The sequence below is a fragment of the Patagioenas fasciata genome, chromosome 4, assembly GCF_037038585.1.
Source record: "Patagioenas fasciata isolate bPatFas1 chromosome 4, bPatFas1.hap1, whole genome shotgun sequence".
Classification (NCBI taxonomy): Eukaryota; Metazoa; Chordata; class Aves; order Columbiformes; family Columbidae; genus Patagioenas; species Patagioenas fasciata.
In genome coordinates this window covers 47,833,582-47,858,989 of record NC_092523.1, presented here as the reverse complement: position 1 = coordinate 47,858,989, position 25,408 = coordinate 47,833,582, and the positions used below count along the sequence as shown (strand labels likewise).

Here is a 25,408-nt window from a genome sequence, read left to right as displayed (position 1 = left end):
TTGGGCACATGACCAGGAGAAGGTGAGCAAACACTTTGACACTAATTCTTAGATGCAGGCACTTACATCTGTTTGTGGCACTAGCCTCAGACACTTATTTAAGCAGCTAGCGACTTCATCTTTTCCCCATCCCTCAGAAACCAGGAAGAGTGAGAGCAGTGGACATTTCCCTGCTGCCAGGCATGGAAGCACACGTGGTCATGTTAATTACTGGGAGGCATTTTAATCATCATTACCAGTGTGCTCACACTAATTTACAGTGAGTTATTAGTATGCACCACCAGATTTTGCATTCAACATCTGTGAATTTCCCTTCTTGCAAAAAGCCAAGTAGAAAAGCTGAGTTTCCTCTTTATTACAAAACTAACCAACACAGCTTCAGCTCTCTGCCTAGGCACTGGCACCTCTGGGAACTTGTTTCCCATGGCTGCATGGAAATCACATTTCCAAACGCCACAGTGAAGTCAGGGAGATGCAAATGACTGTCCCAGCTACTGCTGTGCCTTTGCTCCTCTGTCTTTGGCTGATGTGTCCGGGGAAAGCTGGGATGTGACACCGCTGGAAGCAGAATCGACAGTCCTGAGGATTCATGAGGAACCACCGAAGTCCACTTGCAGTGAACGAGACAGAACGAAGCACGTGTTTTCTGTAGACACTTGAGTGGTTTTCTTTTGTGGCTACTCTGACAGCTTCTTTTCTAGTATTTGCCTCACCAGGACGGCATTGGATCGTCCTTGTGTTTCTCTTTGCACGAGGCCAATTAACTTATTTAAAACTTTTTGATTTCCTGATTTTATCGCCATAACCTTTAAGGAAAAGAAAAAAAGACACCATTGTTACAGTAAACTTGGGACATTTTCACTCATTCACTGCTAAGTTATGAATATTTTTGTCCTTTGGACTCTTGTGGTAGAACAGTATACTTTGGGTAAGACGTTATTTATAAAAACTGCCTTCAGCTTTCCAATAAGCTCCTGCTCTGCTCCTATGAGAACAGCAAGTCCCTACAGCAGCAGGGCCTTACACGTAATACAAAGATCTCTTATTGAAAAAGTCAGAAAACACTTTTGGATTGTAACAGTGACTTCTTTGAAAAGAGCCAGAAAAATGAGACTGGCTTCTTTTTGCTAGTAGGCTCTACCTTTTTACTCAATATACTGTTCAGTTCTAACAAAAAAATTTGCATTGAATCACAATCTATTTGATAATATTTGTGAGGTCCTTCAACCACAGATGTAGGTATTTCTGTAACAGTATATTATTTTCTTTAAAAAAGGAACCCTTGGCAACATAACAATTAACTAACTGATCAGAAATACAGCCTCCTATCAGACAGCTAATGTTTGATGCACAGTCACCTGCAAAATAGCATGGGCCATATTTAAAACTAAGTAAAGATACTGAAAAAAAATATGGAAATTTCAGTTGCAGGCATTTCTAACAGGGATGCTCCTGCTGATAGACAAGCTTCTGGCCTCCATGTGGTGTGTGTGGCAGGGAAGACGTTCTCTACATTGTCAGAGTTCCTGGGCAAAACACGATAGCTTCAATTAAACAGGATATCATATTTACAGATATTAAGGGGAGGACTGCGAACATATGAACCACCCACTGTGCCAGTACCAAGCACAAATGCAAATATTTCTACTCATTACAGTATCCAAATTATTGGCAGTCAAAAATCTTCTCTGTAATGTCACAATATGGAAAGGACTCAGTACTCCTGGTCTGCCAGAAATTACCTATATGGAGCAGAACACAGTACAATCCAGATACTGCATTTTAATAAAGTGCTCGGTATTGGCTTCAGCAACTGTTCAGTTCATTTTAAAGAAAGTTACTATCAAAAAGCAAGGTGTACTTCTTTCCCTGTCAAGTACTCGGCTAACTATTTTGTAAGGTAAGCTCTCGTGCCAGTTTAAAGCAATGAATTACAGGCCATTGAGGCAGCTTTTGCTTTGGCAAAGGATCACCTGAAAAAAGTAGGGAAGTGAGACCATTCTACTGCATTTGGCTTGACTAAAACAGTGGAAACCAGAGAGGAATTACATTCTCGGAGACAGCATTATTACTGAAATGGGAGTGTAGTTATGGACCTTTGGCTTCTGCACTTCCCAATCAGTTCTAATGTTCTTTCTATCCACACTTGTGCTTCCGTACCAGTCTGAAAATGCAGCCTCACTTTTATCAGGCTCTGCAAATGAGTCAGGCTGATGGAGGTCACGCCGACTTACTGCAAGCTCATTTTCTTTACCAAAAGCTCTTGCAGAGCTGTTAGCATCCCCCAATGAGATCTGGGGTGGGTGGTATTGTTCTCCAAAGATGTTAATGTTTTTTCCAAATGGCAAATGTATCTAGACAATGTTTATATTAGAAGTAAACTATTCACTTCTGCTTTTGCATTTTCGCTCCAGAGAACAGATAAGCACCTGTTTTCATTTTGCTTTTTATAAAGAACATTTTAGACTCTGTCAAGCTCCCTTCCCACTTCTCCCCTTCATGATCAACAAAGTTTTTTTCCCCTTTTCCGAGCTCACACCTTGTTAGAGTGATGAGCCACACGGGCTGCTGCGTATCCTTCCAAGGAGATGGGGAAGAGCCAAACCCCAAGCTCTCCTCCTGCAGCATTTGTACTGCTGCCACGGCCCAGCAGCAGAGCCACAGAGCAGACAGCAGCTTGGGAGCCACTGACGCCACTGGCACGGGGCTCCAGCTCCTCCCCACCCCACAGGCATCGCTGGGCAGGAGAGCCAGCTAGACTCCTCTCTTTGGCAGTGGAGGGAGACAAGGACAAAGAGACAGAGGCACATACAATTTTTGCCTTGCCAGCCTCTGACAGAGTCTCTAATTCCATAACTGCTGTATGTCTCACTGGAGGTAGCTTCCATCTCCAGCTTCAGAATGGGTTAATGGTGTTGCCCTAATCTTACAGCAGATGACATAAAAATCAGAGTTATGTGGCCAGGTTGCCAGGTCAGGTTAATGGCAGTATAGCTGAGGACAGAAAGAGCCCCAGAGTCTTGCTTTCCTGCATTTAATTTTTGTGGTCTCTCAGAATGACTCAGGGCATTAGCCAGACTGGTAATTTCTTCTGCTGATCATTTTGCATATGCCTGAATTAAAAAAAAAAAAAAAAACCAAACAAAAAAACAAACCACACACAACACACAACAACAACAACAAAAAAAAAACCCACACAAAAAACAACACCACCACCACTTAGTAAAATAAGAAAGAAGAAGAAAAGCCTGATAATATCTGAGCAGCAGCTTTAATGCTCCTGTACTGGCTCTAGAGCTCAAATGCTAATCAAAAGGAGAAAAAAAAAAAAGGCCAATTTAACCCCCTTTTTAGTGCCACAGACTGCCAGAGCACACAAGTTTCCCAGCACCATCATAATCACCTCATTTTCTTGTCTATCAATCACTGCCTGGCAGATCTGTTCAAGCTCTTTTTGATCCTGTATCAGTCCAAGTTTCTTCTCTTTAACAATTTCAAGAGGAGTCTTCCCTTCTCCCTTCCACAATTCTGCAAGCACCTGAAAATCACAAGTAGCAAAAGTCAGTGTCTTGATGCATCAACAGTGTTCACATGCAGCACTACAGTTCCTGATCCAGGAAGCCGGATTGTAGTTAAAGCAAGAGCAGTTTGCCTAAATGTGAACAAACCCAAGATTTAATCTTGTGCGTCACTGAAAGAACTATTGTACCCTCCCTCCCTTTCTGCATCCTGAAATAAGGCAAAGCATTTTCACTCAGTGCACAACTGCAGGTGAATGGTTCACAACCAGTGCTCTGCAGCCTGCCACAGGACCGGGAGCTGCCGCTACCCCCAGCGATGGTGCCTCTTCCAAGAAGTTTGCCAAGCACAGCCCCCAACTGCCTTGCTGCACTGAGCCGCTGCTCCCTCACGGCAGAGACTGCCACTGACTGCAAGGCTGTTCCTCAGGCAGCACTCGCACTTGGCTGGCATTATTCACAAAACTGCCTGAGAGCAGCGAAGAAAATGCGTCTCCATGAGAAATGTCACTGCCCAGGAACTGACCATTAGCTGACTATTGTACCAAGTCCAATCCCAGGTAACTCGTCCCATTACCAGTTCGCATCAGCAAGCTGTAATGAGGATATGTATGACAAAGCGGAAGAAAAATAGTGCCAGGCAGAAAGAACACAGCAGCTCCAGCCCAGCTATGCATCACCTCCCAGGACTGGAAGGCTGGGCGAACCCAGGCCTCCAGAATAATCACTTGTTAATGCCGGTGTGTTTTCCTATGCTGCAGCAGGGCTACCGCCCTGGAATAAACTTAAAGGGAGAGAACATTTAGAAAAAACCAATTTCCTCAGGCAGTCATTTTCTGTATTCCCTTAGCTCTTATTTCTGAGCTGTGGGAGGAGAGAAAGAGAATCCTTATTAAAACAGCTGCTTGTGTTCCACCCTGAGCCAAAGACATAATTGTATGTTTGGGCCATTGCTGTGTACCAATATGGAAATGGATGTCACATCAAAAGTTCAGCATTAAATACTCGCTGTAGGATTCAGAGGCTGGGATGGGGAGATGAGAAGGGGCATTCAAACTTCACATTCAATAACAACAGGGCAGAAGACAACTTTGGAAAAATGAGGTATGTCAGATGGTATCTTAACTACCCCAGCAATTTTCTTCACCATGAAGAATATTCTGGGACAAAAGACCTTCAGCTAAACAGGTATTTAAGAACCATGCACTGACACAATTCCTGCAAGAGATGATCCGTTTGCCAGTGGTATACCAAAGCTTTTTATGGAATTTTATCACTCTGCTGCAGACCTTTGGAGAGGGTAATGACATGCAGCTGTATTGTGGCAGATGTATCTTGGCTTTTCCCCCTAAGAGGGTTAAAAGCAGATTACAATATTAAAGATACTGATAAGTAGCCTCAGCTACAATCGCTGTAAATGAGGCTTTCGGATGTTTATATCTAAATAAATCAGTACAGTATATGGTTGTCTTCTACATGATCTTCCTTCTAGCACAGCACTTAAAAATCATCATGCCAGTGCTGTCTGGAACACCCCTAAGGAGAAATACATCCAACAGAGTTTCAACCTGCCCACAGTCGCTTGCCTTTTATTTGTTGCACTCCATTACTATTCCCAGGTAGCCCCCTCCTGCTCCTTCCCTGAGGGACCAGGCATGAAACTTTCTGTCTTCCAGGCCTCCTGAGGCACCGGGACAGTCCATCACCCCTCAGAAGGAGCTCTGTCCTCTTCACACAGCACAGTCCCCCAGCAAAACACCCCGGAGAGTCCAAAGTGCCACACAAATCAGGGGCTGGATTATGAATAACCAATATTGCTCTCCCGAAAAAAGGCAGATGTGATTTTTAGGACTGGTATGTATTCAAGCAGGATGCCAGAAGCTGCAGGAGGGGAAAATCTGCAACAAACAAAATCTACGCAGCCAACCATGGCAGAGTTACCCAGGAGCGACCCATACATCAGGCTGACTTAGATCAGGGGCAGGACAGCTTGACAGTCAGGGATCCAGCTCCGATTCCCTGCTATTCCTGTGCCAAACATCTCCTGACACTGAAAAAAGCCTGCCCATTGGAAACCTCGAAGGCAGCAGATTTTCTCTGTGACATCTGTACCGTGTGTACTTTTCAACTTGGTAACAAGCATCTCCGCTTAGCTAGTAAAGTGACAATGTTATCAAGGCTCTTGCTTGTTTACAGGTATGTAGGAAAGCAGAAAGAGGTGTGGCCAAGACCTGTCAAAGATGCACTTTTAAAAATGTGTTTCTCCACTTGGCAAGGAGTACAAATCTAAAGAAAGCAGTTTAAAAAATTATTTCGACTCATTTACACAACCTGCCTGCACCAGAACAGGAGGATCAAATGATGAAGTCTCCAGAGCCAAAAAGAGAATCTCAGGCCTCATTTCCATTACCGAAATCTCAGTAGTTTCTACTATTGATTCCTGCTTGAGCGTGATTAGATTTTAATGATGTTCCGCGGTCTCTACGTACACAGGCATAGCAGCAAACCATTGGTCAAGATGAATTAATCAGGACTTGCATGTCTGGCTGCTGCGGGCATCATATCAAACATTTTGCAACTGGTGAACATGCCAGTTGACTGCTGTGCCTGAGAACACTCCAACTGGAAACCCGATCTGCAGCGACTTGCTGCCAAGGGCAGGAGGGAAGCAGCAGGCAGTACCACCCCAGTCAGTCCTGTGGGCATCTCTCCTTTCCAGTGATGGAAGCCTTGATGTCTGGCAGTTGTCCCTCAGCCTCTGACAAAAGTGAGGGGCAGGCTGGGTCCAGTCCACCAGATGGTATAGCCATAATTGTCAAAGCAGATGGTTCTTTTTAGGTTTGTGTACAGTACTCATTTCCCCGCTGTCTACTTGAAAATAGGGGTGCCAAGTGGGTCTACTGGAAGTTATTCTGATGTGGGTGACCTATGCAACTGCAGAAGCAAACAAGACCCGGGGTCTGCTCTGCTCCAGATCCTCAATGAACGCATGACAAGGGTGTCCACACAGAGCTTGCTCCAGCATGGCTCTCAGCAGCACAGGCAAGTTTCTGCTTCCCAGGTCCAGGAACTAGTCTCCCCCCACAATGCTGTAACTCAAGGGCAGGCCCCTTATCCCAGGGGTCTCCTGACTGCCAGTCCTGCAGGCCAGGCCCCAGGCCCCACCTGAGGCTCACTCCCCAGCAGAACAGTGTCAGCCCTGGGTGAGCAGCACCCGTACATCCCATCGTGGGCTTCAAATCGGTGCCTGTGGGGTGGGTCGCAGCACGTGCCTGTGCAGGTCCCCTGATCCAGGACATGCTCAGCCCACGGCCCTGCACACTGGCTGTTCCCTTTTGCGCAGGCACACCAGCCTGAAACCGCTTCGCAGACTTCTGGAGTAGGATGCTGTATTTGATGGCAACTTGGGCGTGAGCTCTGTAATTACCTAAGTGGTAATCATGTGAGGACGCAGTGCCCTTTCTTTGGCATATGCATCCTACCATACAATGTTTTGTGTCTATAATCAGAGCTCACAGCTTTCATCTGCCCGTGTTTTAGTGCCTTATACAGCAGAGACTGAACACAAAACCTCTTAAAAAATTTAAACTGCTAACAGCTTCCTGCAGTGAGCACATATGTGTGTGCATGTCTGTGCGCTCACCCTATCGAACCCTTCCATCCTTTCTTGTTGGATCTGTCTCTACCACTGCAGTTCACTCTTCCCCACCCCAAGCTCTGCTGGTGTGTGTATATATAGCCCTTTCTGTCCTCGGGCCATCCAGTATTTCTGCCTACTGCTGAGAATTGTTATAAACATTTGTTAGTCTTCTGACATCCAGGCAACTAAAATACTTTTCTAAATGTGGCAAGGTTTCTGCAGTTTGATAGCAACACTCAGTGATGGCAAACAGTACCGTTATTTCTCTGTGTCCAACACCGAGGACAACATGCACATTAAAAGAAGTTGGTAATTAAACAAGAAAAGCATCTCTGAAATTCTTGACATTTCATAACCTGTCAGAAGTGCTGGCACACAAACACATAGCAAGGCAAGAAACTCCAGTAGAAGAGCATTAGTACCCTGTCTCCACTTCCACAAGGAAGCTCAGATGGGAGATTTGAAGCTTCCCTTTCAAACGCAGACACCAAACTGTTGGGTGTGCCACAGCCCCACAGGCACAGAACCGCTCTGCATTCCAATGCTTTTCCTATTAATACTTTATCTCCTTTTTGAAGCTTTTACTTTCCCAGTCCAAAATTTCCAAATGCACATGCCTGAAGTCAGGCATTTAAATCCTTATTTATGATGCCTGTCATATGCAGCTGGCTATTCATGGAAGCAAACCAACAAAACCAACTTAATTAAGAACCACAAGCGTCTCCAAAAAAGAAAACAACAAACCAAGAAGCACAAGTGTCTCCAAGTAGGGTAAAGAGCCACATTTGCAACAGCTAATCTTGGTCTATAACCATGCAAAAAAGCCTCAACTGACTTCAATACTATTCCAAAGTCGTACTTGGTTTAAATCAATATGTGCTACGAAGATGGAAACCCACCCTGTGTATTTCAGAGTGTTATATGCTTGAAAGCAGACAAGGCAAGTTAAATATCTTCAGTAAAAGTTAAATGTCTCCATTAACAGTTTCACTGATGAACATCTGAGAAGAAGCAGTCATCTAATGTACTTATCTAGAGGATAATAATTAATCTGAAAAGACAATGCATTCCACATAAAAGAGCCAGCAACAATTTAAGGTGAATGACAGACTATTCTCTATCACAAAAACCTCAGAATTTTGTCTATAGACACAGCAGTCACTGTATTCACCATAAGCAGTTCACAGTTTTAGATACAAATCATCAAGAGGTGATTCTTCAGACTGTCCCAAACAAGATGATTTTTAAAAAGAGAAATTTGCCACCAGTACTTGAGAGGTCCATAACACTTGCTCAAAGAAGCAAGGATGAAAGAAAGGCCAGACCTCTCCACTTTTGACTCAGGGGTACACCAAAGTAGAACTCTTTTTGTGGTTACACTCAGGTGAATTATATCCTTTTCCACGTGCTAATACTTGGGAATGGACACCTTACTGTCCCTTAGGACCTAGTAACTGATACTCTCAGCTTAACTGCAAGTCATGGATTAGCTCCCAATGACCTTTCACTCAGGTCTGACTCAAACTGTGAAACTGAGATCTAGTGACCAGTCTGTTCAGAAGCAGGATTTATTTAACTGACTTCAGTTCACATTGCTTAACTCTTACATTTTGGCTTGCGTCCCCTTCTAACACTGAACATGCAGATCTATTTGCAAGATTATATATACACAAGGCATTTTCATCTGTTATATGTTTATAGTAGATACAAAATTTATCCTTCATTAACACTCTAAATAATTTCCTTTTAAAGCAACCAACATATGGGTACACACCAATTATAAAATTGCTACATAAATGGAGTAAGCAGCCACAGATCCAAAGCACAGTAAAAACAAAAAAGTACTTACCTGTTTTGCTGCTGTAGAAGAAATGTCTTTTTTTACTAGAAGATTCAGAAGGTCAGCCAGGAGAAAAGAACTGACAGGGCTAGGGAAAAATGGGGCAGAAGTTACCTCAGAGGATAAGGTGCAGTAATATATCCAAGCTATTGTTGCTTGCCTAAAGATCACACAGTGTAGCATGACAAGCTAGTATTTATTCTCATGATACACCATATTCAACTTTGGTATTGATAGCCTGAGTATGGCTTACCATTGCCATATTCCAAAGAAGGAAGTCTTTGATTATTGCTCTTAACTACATGGTCCTCTTCTCTGCAAGGTGTTTGATTAACTTCATTCAGCATGACTGCGTCAAGGCCTACATGGTACTCCCTGACGTAACCAACTGCACAGATAATAACTAAAGCAGAAGCGAGCAAGGGAGTGACACGATACTATTCACGGTATATGAGAAATAGATCACTTTTTGTTTCGTCACTGTAGTAATCAAGAAGCCTGACCTTTCCTTTACTGTAAGGGAATGTTGTTTCAAATGACTGAGCAGGTCCTTTATAATCCAGCCGATCACCTTCTTTGGCTTCATTTGGGTCTGTTTTACCACATTTTCAAAGAATTCTGCTAATCCATCTTCATTCTGTTTAAGAAAACTTAAATGCATCAAAAAGATACCAGAGTGCAAACTTGATTAATTATACAGTTACATTTGGAGTATAAATACTCTAAATCCTAAAGGAAACTAGGTTTTGTGAATTCATTGCAGTCACAAGACTTTGGAGTAATTTTATTAACATAAGAGCAAACAAACTATTTTATGTCTAGAACAGGTACACACAGCTTACCTGCCAGCCCGTCTGTTTCAACAGACCTTCCAGTAAAGGAGCCATCTTTTTTCTCTTAACTCCTCCCTAAAATCAGCATTTGGGGAGAAGCTTTCTCATCTTCTCATGGGTTTTAAGTCCATATAATGCTAGAAAATATAATGTTGCCATCTAACAGGCTGCCACACTACCTTTTACCACAGAGCGATTTTTCCTGAAACTGTCTACAGATGTTTCACTCTTGATCTTGCAATCACTTCTATTTATTTTGGATCGAAGGAATAAGTTTAGCTTGCATTTGCCCTACAATGATATGGAAAGGTCATACTGCAAGAAGCAAGGTTTTATTTTTCTAGTTTTTCAGAGAAGCTATGTAAGCTTTGCCACAGCACCCTAAATGCTCAGAAGGTATGACAGTAGGGAATTCAATTTATAGCCTAAGTGAAATCCGAGATTGTTTTTAGAAGGACAGATACTGCACAGTCTGTTGAATGCTGTGCTGTTTGTCATCAAGGCATTGATGGATCTTTAACTGTAGCATGGAACTCATTAGGTCTACTGAAGGCTGAAGAGATATTAGGTGGCAGCTCCTACCTTTTCAAGGAGGAATCCAATTCCAGCCTGCACTGGACTTATGTAGTGTGTGGCATAATCGCACAGGAAGACAACCCAGCTCTCAGAAGTTGAGAGGTAACAGTTTAGAGACAGCCAAGGAGCTATTCTAAGTATACTATCATCACAGCAAAAACATTTCCCAAGCACATTCTGACTGCATCTGATCTCTGAACAGTTCTGAGCAAAAAGAATGCAGGTACACACTAAACCAAAGCCTGACTTTTCCACTCAAACACACATCCCATCCAAGCAGTCCCATTTGCCCTTTTTTTAAAGGCAATTTATCACCATAGCGATACAAAATTTTAGACTTTCCTCCTCCAAACTTTCACAACACGAACTTCTACCAGCTCTAGATACCACATTTTTCATTGGTAATGACGTATGGCTTTGGAGAAACCGCAGACTACTGCTCTCCGTTCTGTGAAACAGAACAAAATGTACTTAGATTAATGGCTGATGTGCTGTAAAACTGGTGTGAAAAAAATCAGACCCATCCCCTCTACCTCAAGACTGTGAGCAAAGAAACCAAGTTCTCAGCCTAGGGAAGCCACTGAGGTCTTTTGTGCACCAAGGCAAACCTTTCAACTCCCCCTAGTTATCTGTCTGCAAACAGACACAATTCCCTTCTTTCTCGGTGTTCTTACAAGCTTAACTAGCAGTTACTTTGTAATCAAATTCTGTAAAATCTAAGGCTAAAAAGACCAGAGGAACAAATTTCGCTTTAAAAAAAAAAGTAAAGCAACGCGTGATTATCAAAGTACAATAAACTTGATTAAAAACTGTGTGTGTGTTAAGCGGAATTACTAAAATGATGCATTACTAAATACTATACTCTTCCTAATTCACCTCAGGATTCAATAGAACAAACAAACAGTAATTATTTAAACAGCGGGTTCTCTTCCACACAAACACCTGTTCAATTTAGGTAGGAAGAAGTGAGCATGTAAAAATGTTGGTTTCTTTGCACATGCTGCAGAAGGTTTTACAAACACCAGAGGCAGAGTAGGTCTAGCTACGACATGACGCGCAGGAAAACAACGTCTGCGGATGGCACACGTCTGAACGCAGGCAACAAAGCTCAGAGACAGCACGTCCACTGCCTTCGTCACGGGTAGGCTGGAGAGTGTGTCTCTGGCAGTGGGCACGTTCACATTTCTGGATACCAACAGCCTGGCTGGAGCTACAGCTCTGACCCTCCTGCCAGCCCTTTGAAAAACCAAGGACAAATGTGCCCGGCCTCCACATTTTAATCAGATGATTTCCAGGCAGCAAGAGGAGAAAAGCCCAGAAGTACTCAGAGAGACAGACTTACACACACGCTACCAGGTACCAAAGCCCATACTCACTACGTGTGCATGTAAAAATAGACATATTCCCCCAAATTCCTTTGCATTTAGTTTTAGGGTTTTTAAAGCGACTGTCATTTTCTGTAGCCAAAGAGTAGGCAAACCTAGCAATGCTAAACTGAAATGAAACAGGAAGAACGTCAAAACATCACAATGACTGACAGAAATGAAACATTTTCCTTATTTTCTTGCCACATTAGAAAAATGCAGGCATAACTTGACCGGTTTCAATTTCTAGATACTGTATTACTTGAACCTTAATTTGCTTTGCATTTTGGTCAACATTCTTTGTGCCAAATCCACTCCAGCTACCAACACACACACACCCCCCCCTCTCCCTTGTGATAGATCTGAGCTGAAAACCACTGCACACTCTAATATAAAACAATACATTATTTTACAAAATACCACGGGTACAATCTTTAGGGACATTGGGTCTGTAATGCAAGCTTACACTTTTAAAGACCAATGTTTCCCAAAGAAATGAAGAAGAAAACAAAATCAATGTCAACAAATAAAAGTCATTTTCTGCTTTCTTATTCTCATTTTCACCATCACAGTTCCCACAATAACCAACTGTGAGGTAACAACTGCTGCAAAAATGTGCAAGATTGTCAGGCAAAAAACCAGAAAATCTAGCCTATTAAAGCAGACTACAGAGCAGTCAGAAAAAGTTCAAACTTTTTCCTACAGTTTCTTATTAAATCATTTAAGTTCTAAAAATAAGCGTAAAGTCACCTGCACAACAATGTGTATGTAATAAACAAAATGGTCAAAACCAACTCCTACAGCATCTCATCCAAGGATTCATCAACGTAATTGTTCCACCAAAGCAATAAGCCCAAGTCCAAGTGGAACTGGCACTTTTATCTGAGCAGAGAGAGGAACAGTAAATGTACAGGAAGACCTGGAATTCAGATGAGAAAGGAAGTGATAAGGCCACATTTTTCTAATGCTGTACTGTGACAACTGATCTATTTTTTGGTTGGATCTTTCTGGACTTCAGTATGGTTTTTGAAAAAAAAATGTCACATTCATGCCTATACCAATACATCTTGTATTTTTGATTCAAAAGGAAGTAAGATAAAAATATTATAATAGTGTAACTGGCAAAGCTGTCAGAGATCCTTCCTGACTGAAGTATTTGCCAGCCCACCAGTTTGCACAGCAAAGTAAAAACTGCATGCAGAAACTGAGTACCCAAATACCATGGAGTCTACATGGTTCAAGAATTGTCTCTTTACAAATAAGGGCTCTGCATGAAGAAAATCACGAACTTTGTTTATTTTTGCAATTTATACAAAACTGTCAAAATTGTTGCAGTTTGCACTTAAGGAATTTCAGATAAAGATATTAAGAGGTACTGCTCTGCTTTCATTCTGCACACGTTGTAATTAGGCAAAGCAGGACTCTCATATTCTCAACTCTGAAGGATGTACAGGTAGCTATTGCATATGAGAATAAAGCTCATGAAGTAAGCTCGGAAACTGACTTTCACGCTGAAGTATGGGATTGTTTTATTATAACGTTGGCACGTAATGCCCTCTCTAAGAAGCTGGCGCAGAACAGAGATTTTGCATTTTAGAGTCATCCCTCTACCAATGCCATTTATTTAATGAGCACTCCTGGGCACTCTAACCTGAAAGAATGCTCATTAGATTTGTGCATCTGGCCCTATCAGCAATCTTCTGCAACTTCTGATGTAAGCTTAACACAGCAATGGACGTACCGTTTTCAGATGAATTAAGGTTAACTAGTCTCCCAGTGAACAAGCAAGCAACTTTTACGGAGAGTACACATGCTGACATCCTAATGCACAATAAAAGAAGACCTGCCATGAAGAACATGTTCACTTCATGCATTCAAATGGATGCATTATCTTATTACAAGCTGAATCCCAGATTTCAGCTTGGAGCTCATTAATTATCTTATACCTTGCAAAAAGAAAGAGAAGTTAAAAGGAAAAAAGCAAAAGCAATAGTGGATTTCCGAGAACAGGTGGAACGAAAAGGGTAGCTGACAAGGCAATAATATAGGGCTAGCTGATAGAGACGACAGAAAGCACACAGCTGAAGCCACCAATACCAGCAAAATTGAAACACACAAGAAGCGGGTTGATGCCAAGTGAAAAGTGTGGGTGCACTGGGTCTGGCTGGGATGGAATCTATTTCTTTAAGAGCAGCCGCGGGGTGCTGTGTTTTGGACATGTGACTAAAGCAGTGCTGACAACAAGGCCAGTGTGTTGGCTGTTGCTGAGCAGTCCTTTCTCATTTTCCCACTCTGCCCCCCACCGTGAGTAGGCTGAGGATGGGCACGAAGCTGGGCAGGGACACAACCTGGACAGTCAACCCAGATTACCAAGGGTATATCCCATGCCACGTAATGCCCTGGAAAACTGAAGGAAAGGGATTTGGGGAGAGGTAGTCATTGCCATTGGCCAGAGATTGGCTGTGCATCAGTCTACTTGTGGGAGGTGGTGAGTGATTGCATTCACATCACCTTGGAGTTTTTTCTCTTTCTCTTTATGTTACTTATTTAAGTGTCTTTATCTCAAACCAGAAGTCTTCGTGGTTTTGCTTTTCCTGTTCTCTTCCCTGTGCCACTGGCAGGGGAAATCATCAAGAAGCTGTGGTGCTTTGCACCTGGCTGGGGTCAATCCACCACAGAGGGGAAGAAGAAGAAAACAGAAGTCAGAAAAAAGGGTTTGGGACCTATCTACCCATCTGAGGTCTGTTTATTTTAACATATGAGAAATATGTTGATGTGCAGAAAGCCAGGCACAGACAGGAATACTAGCTGCAAAATCACATATTGCAGCTTATACAATAAAATAGAAAGGTAACAACTACTGACACCTCTCGATGCTATCACTGCAGCCTCATGACTTTGATGACACTTATGACTCACCTGCTCACCAAACAGTAACTGCAACTCACTAAAATGGCACACCACCACAAAAGCAGTTTTCCTAACAGCTTTCTTCAGAAGGAAGAACCATTATTTTTCCGTAGAATCAGCTTCTGTACAAGTGTAATAAATCACAGGCACACAAAGGAGGGATATTAGGCAGTCAAGTTATGTGCGCTGCTCTCCCTCCATTTATACTCAAAGGAAAAGAACTCTTCCAGAGGACAATTCAAAGTACTTACAGTTCTGCTCTAAATCTTACTCTAAAGAAGTCTTTTTCCTTCTGTCTCCACTAATCACAGAGGGAACCAAAGCAAGACACTGTCCTAGTTTAGCTGGCTATGGGAAATGTCTGGTCTTGTGTGGGTATGCTAACCCCCCCACAGTTACCATTAGCAAACAGAGATGTCTGGTTGTATTTAAGAAGCTCAAAGTCCTTTAGAATAAATTTGGAAGTCACGAGATTTTGCTGTCACTTCCTTATTTATATCCATATTTACCACATCTTTTTCTTTCTCATCCCCCCCTCTGAACCTATCCCTGGTAAACTGCATTGTGAGGTCAAAGTTGATGTTGTACAGCCATTCGGTGTATTTACCTAAGAATGTCTGGATTTTTTTAAAGTAACGTGGAAGTTAGGTCAATGAGCACCTGAAGCTGAAAGATTTAAACTTTGGGTTTTGCTTCTGTAGTCAGGAAAACGCATCTATTAATTTGTTAAATACTGACAATGTGCCCAGCCTTGCACCAGACCCAAAAACAAGACAAGCAGGCACTTACAGACAAGGGCTTGTCAGCAAGAAGTGGTATATTTGTTGCAGTCAGTCACAGGTGCATCCATGTGTAGACAGACAAGATCAATATTAAATAATAGTTATTTGACTGCACCTCGCATGAGAAACACTTCTAGGCTCACTATGTGTGGTTTCTTTTCCCCACCATTCTATGTATATGGTTCCAAAGTACAAAGTATGCATTGGACATATTTCCAAATAAAAACCATCCACGTGAGCTGACAGCTGGTTAATATGACATTTGTAAATCTCTTCAAAAACCATGCAACTTTGAAGTTTCTACGCTTATTTTAGCGCTTGATCAATAGACCTACCAATAAGGTGAAGCTGTGTTCAGGAAGAATCCCATACTGTTCAACAAGCTTTGCTCTCTTCACACTGGGGAGGTCAGGAAGTCTCTTATGAATCCAATCAATATTTACCACTTGCTGATGGTTCATATTAGCTGGCAATGATTTCGCATCGTACAGAATCAATGGAGGAAGGTTTGGTTCTGGCATGAACCTAGTAAAGATGAAGAAAAACTCTTATAATTATATTCAGTCAGAAGCTAAATGACAAGGAATAAAAATCAAGTTTATAGTTACGTGAAAGTTGTATTACTATTTCAACTAAACAAAATACTAAAAATTTATGACCTGGTATATCACTGCTAAGTAGTAAGAGAGCAGCCCCTGAACTGCTGCAAAGCCTTGATTTTCTTCCTTTGAGTATTTGCCACTGATTGTCAGAGAGCTGATGACAGAAATGGAGCAACTAAAACATGTCTGCACCCAAAATAATAAAAATAATAATAATAACAACAGCAACAATAAACACAGTAAGAACAGATATGGAAACAACTCACTCCTTTTGGCATCAAGCATGAATCGTGGATCTGGACAAAAATGGGACTGGACTGGCAGGGGAAAAAACCCAGATTGACAGCCAACTGCCAGGAGTGATCTGGGCAGGTTGTAACCTTTTCCAGACTGACTTTGAAAATCTTGATGAAATATCATGCTGTGCTAAAAGCAAAGTTACTGTGCTCAGCAGGGTGCCATCACAGAACAAAAGGCTCCCTTAAAGAGAAATCCAATTCAAACCACTCAAACAACTATGATTGAAGCAGAAACTTCACTCTTACATAATCAAATGAGGGGTTCAAAAATATCAGAATAACGGACACTGGGCACCCTCTACATTAACTATAATAAGTTCTATTTCAAATCTGCCTAAACATAGATTTTAAGTTTAATGAATAATGCACAGCTGTAAGTTACAAAAAAATTTGAAAACCAGTTTAATACTGATAGTAATTTTAGTACTAGTAATAATCTTTCTGGTCTTTATTTGAAATATCTTAGACTCACCAGGTTTGCCTAGGTTTTAATGAATTTTCTTTTGCACTTGTTTCAATTAGTCTTGTAAAAGAAGCCCCATGTCAGCCCTTACCATAATCATTCATAAAATCATCATTCATAAAATGATCACTGCCTTTTCTCCTGCATTTCTACAAACAATAATTTAAAACACAGATTTAATGTTTGTGGGTTGTTTTCAAAACCCTTTCGCTGCTCTAGTAAGATCAGTAGTAGAATATACATAGATTTAACAGGAACACAGATATGGCCCCGAAAGTTCTCCTGCAGAACTATAATTCTGCAGCTGGGAACTGAACTCTGGCAATAACAGGAGGACTGTCTGTGGGATGCAAAGCTGGGGAGGATCAGTGCTAAGATGGCCCTAAGCAGGGGAGGAGGCAGGCATGCGCACAGCAGGAGGAAGGGTGCCCAGAGCAATCAGCAGTCACTGAGCTGCATCACTCTTCTCCATTCCATCTAGATACGGCTGTGACTGTCCCATGTGCTGCGGCACTAAGCAGCTGCACTGCTGCTTTGCAGCGCTGCACCAGCACTTGTTCCCAGCAGCACTGCTTCCCAATGGGGCTCATGCCTTGTCTCCTCGTCCTCTGGCTAAATCCTTCTTGGATGGTTATTTATGGTTTGATGGCTGTCATCTTACATTGGTGGAAGGCAAGAAGTACTTGCCAAAGTAACATCTTCATTGGGTCTCCAAAGGGCAAGGTAACATATTCATTGGGTCTACAAAGACCTTATGGTAAAAGCCTGCCTACAAATGCTGACAACTTTCAACAGTAGTCAGGATTCTCAAAGAGTGGTTGTGATCTATGATCACAGAATTTAAGCACGGAGAGGTAGGGCCTGCTATCTGAAAACCATTTCCCTCAGTATTTACTTAAAGTAGGAGCAATGCTTAATTCAGAATATTTTTACGTTTTATATCAGGCATTCTTAAGAATACACTTGTACTGGCCACAAAGTAAACCTTCAGCTCACCCACTTTGAGCTAAGGTACTCGCGCATAGTTTTTGGGAAAGGTCTGTGGGTTTTAGCAGAGATCCGAACTGCTCAAACTAGCACTGATTTCGATAGGCCTCTTCCCCTTCCAGTGGAAGGTAAACATCTAATGCATACTCACTACACTGACTAACTTTACAAGATCATTACATTGACTATACACTGAAATGAAATAAAATACCAGTTCTTGAAATGTTAACTTTATTAAAAAAAAATAAATACCGATAATCCTGTTTTCCTTCTTTGTCTCTCATTGGTACAGTGCACCTAAAATAAAAACAAAACAAGTAAGATGTGGTAAGAGGTACACCACAGAATTAAGTTTTATGGCAAAAACACAGAACAAAAACTTTGCCTCAGGAAGATCAGGAGAGTTTCTTAAAGCCACTGCAATGCATGCGTGTATGTAAGAGGGCAGTCATTTTCACACAGACACTGATGTAGCACACAATCTGTTGTGAAAAAGCGTCAAATTTAAGAATAAATTACTACCTGTGAGGAGACTATGCTTGTGAACATCAGCTCTAGAAGACAGAAGTTAAGCAATACTATGTTACTTCTCCTGATCACCTTATTAGGTGTCCATGGCACTCTAAAGCTGCTATTCCAGACGTTCCTTCTAAGTCAAAACTCACCCAAGTTTGGAATCAAATGCTCTTGTTTCATTCAGAATTGTTCCTCCATTTTCAAGTTCTTCAATTTGCCTCTGTATTTCATAGTCTGACAGAAGCAAAAGAAAGAATAAGCTTGTTAAACTGTACTGTTAGCTTTTGTAGACTCCACTATTTCATTTTTCACTGCTATGCAATAATGGAATACTGTGTTGTTTTAACCTTAATAAAATCAACAGCAGTAGTTACAGCCAGAATTATCAGTCACTGCCTCACTCTCCAGCATTGTTTCTTTCTTTGCATGTTTTCCTCACCTTCTTTCATTCCCTTTAAACAGAAAACATTTTCTCCCAGGCACTGCAGCCAAGCCATACATTCCTAGTGACCTTCCAATCACCCAGTTGAGTTTTCTTTTGGAGACGTAATCATCATCCTTTCTTGCTCATACCCAAGCTGCATCTGAACTTCACACACACTACTTACCGTACTCAGTGGAAAACAGTCATTTACATTGAAGGACACAAAGCCACTGCTAACATATTTCAGTACTAAACATGCTAGGCATTTAATCATCTGCTTTATTCTTCTTGCAGGCAGAGGGTTACCTCTGCAAGAAAACCACAGACTAACATGGCTGCTAACCCCAGAGTACCCCATACTAAGATTTATTCTGTCAGGGAGCAGGAGGAGTGGGGCTGTTCCACAAACCAGGAAGCAAGGGTGACCAGAGTACAGGCAGTGCCCTCACTGCTGCAGTCCCACTAGTCTGAGCAGCATGGGCAGAGCCACGTGTGGCTAACCGGGTGCACTGACAGTCTCAGTCAATTGAGCTGGGTCCAGGGTCCATCCAGGGAGTTCAATCAGAAGCAATGGGATGTAAGTCCAGAGACAGGACTGGGAACAAGACTACAGAACAGGTCCAAGGTCCATAAGGAGACAGGACTGAAAATTGGGAGACCTGTGATGTAGCTCAGGCAAAGTCCAAAGGCCCCAGACTAAACTTAATGTGACTCCTGGAACCCACGGGCAAGGTGCATGGAAGGGACACCCAGGCGAAGCTAGTCAGGGCATTTAAGGCCAATTACTGCACTAGGTAACCTGGTATATTTCATGTCAGACCACATAAAATATCCACAATGCTCTTATAATGAAGCAACCACCATTTACCTACTGCTTTTGCCAGGAATCGTATGCTATTGATATTCTTCACTTCAGTCCTCACTCCATATGGCTCTCCAGGGTGATGCACAGAAACATTGGCATCCACTCTCAGCTGACCCTCTGCAAAAGGAAATTTTATTACGAGAGTAGTCTGTCCTGTAAACTACAGTAAAAACCTTGGCATGCATTAATAAACTGCACGTTGTGTGTAGAGCATTAATAGCAGGCTTCCGTGTGTCCAGAAAGGAGTAAAAAACACCTCATTGTAGCATTCTGTTTGTGATTCTACCTCAAGCCACTGCCTTGAATCATTCAAAACTTTCTGAGAACACTACTTTTTTTAAAAAAAATTATTGCTCATAATTGCTCTCAGAGAAAGCCGCATGGTGCAGTTCAGGACAGATCCTCTAAGCCATGTAGCGAAAAAAGCTTCTGACTCACAGCTCTTAAATAAAGGGCAGAATTAGACAACCAAAGTGGTGGATTGTGAGCTTTCATTCCTCTAAAAAGAGCATAAAAATACCTTTTTGAATTACAATTTGATGGATATATATTACCCTAGCATGGAACACAAGAACTTACAGTTACGTTGAACAGATTTACTAAGGTGTTCTTGGAAATTTACAGCTCAAGGACAAAATGTGAGTGGTAGTCAATTTTTTTTGTAATTTTCTTCCTCTCCTCCAGGAAACTGCCATCTTCCCCCCCACATCCAGACCCTGCCAATTTCCCTGTCTGCTAAAAAATGAAACAGAATATAAAGTTATATATAAAAACATCCTGCACTTTTAGTTCAAAATGAACTAACGTCCTTGGAGAACTTCAATGACTCAACTACAAGTAACTCACAACTGTATTTTCTAAGTTTTGCCCCTCTAAAGGCATCCCTTCTGAGAAGAAAAGCCTTGCCACAGTTGAGCAACTGGCAGAAATAAACAAACAGGAGAGGCTGTATTAAAAAGAAACACAATTTTTCCCATATTACACAGAGAACATCTGCAGCCTTCCGGTTAGCAGCTTTGTTGGTTTGTTTTTTTAATTTCAAATGCATATAAAAAGAAACAAATACTCCTTAGATGCAGTCGCATTATTAAAGAGAGCAAAAGATAGCTCAGATTTAAACTGTGACGATGGCTGTGGCTTCAGAATCCATTCCCATCAATAGATGTAAATTGCCTAGAGAGGCCTTGGTACACTTTGTAAAAGTAGGCTGGATGAGAGCACACTCATTTCTTGTCTTCAGTGAGTCTTGCCAGACATGCAAATGAAGGACAAAGGTGCTGGGATGGCTCAACATCACTTTCAAGAGAAGTGTTTTGCATGTGCTCCCTCTAGGGTGAAATGAGTACTTGTTCCAAAAGCGGAATAGCCTTGTCCTGCCCTTGCTTCATTTTGAGACATGACCTGCTTCTACTTGGATGTAGGTGTCAATGTGACAAGACAATGAAGTTAATCAGGCATAAGTGAAAGCAGAGCCAGGCCCCAAATGTTCTTAAAAAAACCTTCAAGCCCACTTTAAGCCCAGTTTCTTTTCCTTTCAATTTGCAAAGAAATGATCTCTTCATCTGTTTTTTGTTAATGAAATAACACCTGATAAAAACTAGGCACTTGTCTTCACTGCACACACAAGTAGAATGAAGATAAAATATGAGATGTAAAGCCCTGATTTGAAAGACGGTAATTATGAGGAGCGAAAACCACAACAGAAAGCCTCCAAAACTATCACGTTGAAAAAAAATCCAAATACTTTTAAAGTCAACTTACACTGGAGGAAAAGCATTCCCAATACTGGAATTCTCTAAAGTCAGAAATCTAACTGAGATAAAAGAGATCATAGTGCAATTCCAGTGGCAATCTTAGTGCCAAATTCAGTAGTGATAAATGATGGTATATATGTATGTCCACAAAGGCCTTTGAAGCAGCATGCAAACTCTCTGCTTAATAGTAAGAACTGTGCCCCATTTGACATGTAACACTAATGTGAGAAAAGATTCAAAGATATACTTAATGTCTAGCAATTATTATTTCCTCCTGCATTAAATCAGATTTGCATCACTAGCCAGCATTCATTGGATCCTGTATACTGGGTGATACATGGACCACTCTGAGTCAGTTCTCTAGGAGATGCATCCACTCGGTATACACTATGGACTGAATTTCTTGCCAGAACAGTGAGGTCAACCGTAACAGGGAAAAATATAACTTACATTGTGATCACTAATAGGCAGCTGATAATTGGGTGGATGTGTGGAGGGGATGAATGCCTGAAACTATACTTTTAAACTCCCAAGCAGAAACCTGCTATTTGATAGCTGTAACCATGGGCTGGTTGTAAATTTTGATAACATTAGGAGTGAGCAAAAATAGCGTGACCTGAATCCTCCAATTAATAGAGAGACATGAGACAGAATCACCAGTTAGGAGGCTGATCACATGCTGTGCTTCAGCACATCACCTATTGATAAAATTGGGGTCTTAGGGTTCCAGAAAGAAGCGCTGGTGCCAAAAGCAGGGGTTTCCAAAGGAAGAAGTGGTGTCAGAAAGATAGTAGTGATCTTGGCTAGAGAGATCCTGGAGGTAGGGAAGTATCCCGAAGATCAGAGAGATGCATGCAGACAAATGCCAGGGGATGCCTAGGGACCTTGGCCTCTAGCACCTGAGACTAGTATTTGCAAGGCTGCCGCACAGCACAAATCAACAGAATTTTCTGGCCTGCCTCGCCAGACCAGCAGTGATCTCCCTAGTGGGAAGAGAAGCTGAGACATAGTGAACACAACGCTGGAGGAGAGGGAGAGACAGAGTGAGCAGGTGAAATGATCAAGTAGGATAAAAGCTGCAGTCTCGTTGTCAAACTAGCCCAGTACCCATGTCTGCTAATGTGCTGTCATTTACCACATCTCGCCTATGACATCAGCACCAGATTACTGCCTACAGCCATTTTATGACTAGCTGAGACCTTACACACAACATACAAGATGATTCATGCTCCCATTACTTTGTCCCATAACTTCATGTTCTACAATTAATCCTTACTACAGATCTTCTGTGCTGCACTGTTGCGGCAAGCAAGATAAGGACAGACAGGGAGAAACACCACAAGAACCCTGGGGACACTCCTTCCTGCTTAGGTTCATCCTGCAAAACTACTGCGTGAGGCAACATAAAATCTAGCACTGCAAAGCTCTGCAGTTGAAGACAGGCCCACAAGGACACCTGAAACATGGCAGACATTAGCACAGGCTCTGAAGATTGCAAAAACAACAGCTAGAAAAGGCTATGCGTTACAAGCAACCACAGAGCAAAATAACCAGAAGCTGCAAAACTCCTGCAAATGCAGAGAATTACTGGTGACAAGGGAATGTGCCCTTCCGCCTTCTGTACCTGCCATGACTGCCTGGCTGCTCCCAAGTGTTTGAAGAATGAGCTGAAGCTCTCTCACTGCTGCAGCTGCTTCTTCCCCACAGCACATATCAGGCTCCATGACAACCTCCATGAGGCCGACTCCTATCAGGGAAAGAGACAGGAGACTTTCAACAATAGCTTTTGATCTTGGCATATTAGAGTGCAACTGGCTAAACACATGAAAGCACTTGAGCTTTTTTTGAAATAAATAAACCTCCATGTATTATTTAGTAACTGTCACTATGGGCCTAGCTGTAGATTGCTATAAAAACTTTTCCTCCTATTTTTTTAAAGGAACAGACAAACCACAGGCAATCCTACACCCTTTGAGAACACACAGATCAGAAGGACACATCCCTCTTCAGCCTTCCTCTAGAATTCCCATTTAAAGCCAATCTGATTCCAGATTCAAATTTGTTAATCTTATATTCATTTGGAAAAGACAGAACTGTAAACAGATATAGCCTCATTTTTAGCTTCAGGATGCAGTTTTCAAAGAATATGAGCAGCCACAGCCCTTAACTTCAGTGGACACCAGAGCACTGTGTCCCAATTAGGCTGGGCCATCTGGGTTGCTGCCCATGTTATGTGCTGTTTTAGTTCACTCCATTTACAATTTCAAAGTTTAAAGAGAAAATCTACATGTTTTCAAAGTTAATAATTATAATAGATGTCTGACTCACGCTGACAAATTCCAACAGCTGCTCCTTCTATACGCAAACTTGAATCACTAGGTCTATGATACTTTAACACCACATACAGTGGCAAAAGCATAAACAGCAGAGTGGCTGTATGTGGCTGCTACACACAGTTTTGAGCAAACTGGAGTAAACAGAATTTTTACTTGTTATTGCCAACCGCCATCAATGGGAAAGGTCCACTGACCATTAAAAAACTCAAGTATTCCCCTGCTTCAACTGTAATGGCTATTTTGATGTATTTTTATTTTCAAGGAGAGAGACATCAGGCTGGTTTTATTTTTTGCCTGTTCCCTGTCATCCATGTACCTTTAAAGACTCATCTTACACAGAAAGGAGATAAAAAAGGAAAACAATCCAAGCCTACCAGCCCTGTTCAAGTCAATGAGAGTCTGGCTCCTTGTGTCATCATGGAGACTCTTTCCACTGTCTTGCTCCAACTGAATTTGTTTAATCCTCACAGTTTTGGTCACCATCTGGCTCATTTTGTTGTCTATGCAGAGACTGTACGACAGACTTCCATTCACCGCAATAGGAACTCTTTGCTGAGTGATTTGATAGCCAGCCTGTCAACAAAATCAGCTTTATACTCAGATAAAACATTCACTTTTCAGAAAGCAGCAGCATGGCCAAGTACAAATATTACAGACTAAGAACAAAACTGAAAATGCAACATCTTCCATAGTGACCTATATAGGAGGATAGAACACAGGCACCTGTAAATTCAGAAGTTATTTTGCTTAGCTGGAAAGAAAGCAAGCTAGAAGATGGGCCTAGAATTCAACATAACTGTGAAAAGCTGGAGGTCTGGAAAAAATAAGAGCACTCCTCAACACAGGCAAGTATAAGACACTAGAGTAATGCAGAAATAATCAATAATCAACTGCACAACCACTTGCCAAGGATGACATAAATTTCACTGATACTGCCTTGGGGCAGGAAATGGACCAGAAGAGGTTCTTCCACTCCTGTGGTTTCATGATCATGTTAAATGCTGTCTGAAGTCAGTTACTGTACCTCCATCCCGAAGCTGGGACTATCACTAATCCTCCCATCAGGTTGAATATCCCTCTCTGCCTGTGCAGAACTTTACTCATTAGAGGGGAAGAGAGAGAGGGAAGTGGGGGGAAATCAAGAAAATGAGAAAGCTCAATTTCATTAATGTAGCAATTTCAAAGATAAGCACAGCAATCCCATGGAAGGCACACAGCTGATAAATGCCACCTTGTGCCTGGGACTCCATTCAAAGGGGAAATACCTAGCCAGAAAAACGGCTGCCAGTGACAAGGTACTGGAATAACTGCAATGACGCAGAAATACAGAAGTGAATCAATTACTCTGTTGATGTAAGGTCCCCATCTCTTCCTCCTTCATAGCCTGCTCATGCCCTCAGTGGTGAGAACTGCAAAAAAAAAAAAAAAGCCTACCAGATTTTAATGAATTGGGAGCACATTTGTATATTTTGCAGGGAGGATGAGTTTACTCTAAAATGTAGAGATGGTGACAGTACACTGGAATGGAGAACAATGGTCTGGCCTTGAGAACAGCTCAGTTTATATATGCAACAAAGTGCATGACGTTCTAGTCATGATCACTATCAGAAAAATAAAATAGGTGACTCTATGCAGCCTAAGCTAATCACATAGCTCTTCCCATCTCCTAAAACTTCTCATTAAAATTATTTTTTTAAAA

At 41.9% G+C, this 25,408-nt stretch overlaps 1 protein-coding gene across 2 annotated transcripts in view; it reads right to left on the bottom strand.

Annotated features, from left to right (window-relative positions):
- Nucleotides 1-203: 203 nt before the first annotated feature.
- Nucleotides 204-25,408, bottom strand: part of GATB (glutamyl-tRNA amidotransferase subunit B) — a 43,140-nt gene continuing 17,935 nt past the window's right edge. For both annotated transcript variants that reach the window (XM_065836616.2, XM_065836618.2), the window contains 10 exons: nt 24,084-24,282; nt 22,998-23,120; nt 19,623-19,736; nt 18,480-18,564; nt 18,067-18,111; nt 15,799-15,988; nt 9,502-9,635; nt 9,008-9,086; nt 3,404-3,538; nt 204-806 (listed from right to left, as the gene is read on the bottom strand). In XM_065836616.2, coding sequence (XP_065692688.1) covers nt 678-806; nt 3,404-3,538; nt 9,008-9,086; nt 9,502-9,635; nt 15,799-15,988; nt 18,067-18,111; nt 18,480-18,564; nt 19,623-19,736; nt 22,998-23,120; nt 24,084-24,282 — 1,233 coding nt within the window. In that variant the 3' untranslated portion in view covers nt 204-677. The remainder of the gene's footprint in view (nt 807-3,403; nt 3,539-9,007; nt 9,087-9,501; nt 9,636-15,798; nt 15,989-18,066; nt 18,112-18,479; nt 18,565-19,622; nt 19,737-22,997; nt 23,121-24,083; nt 24,283-25,408) is intronic.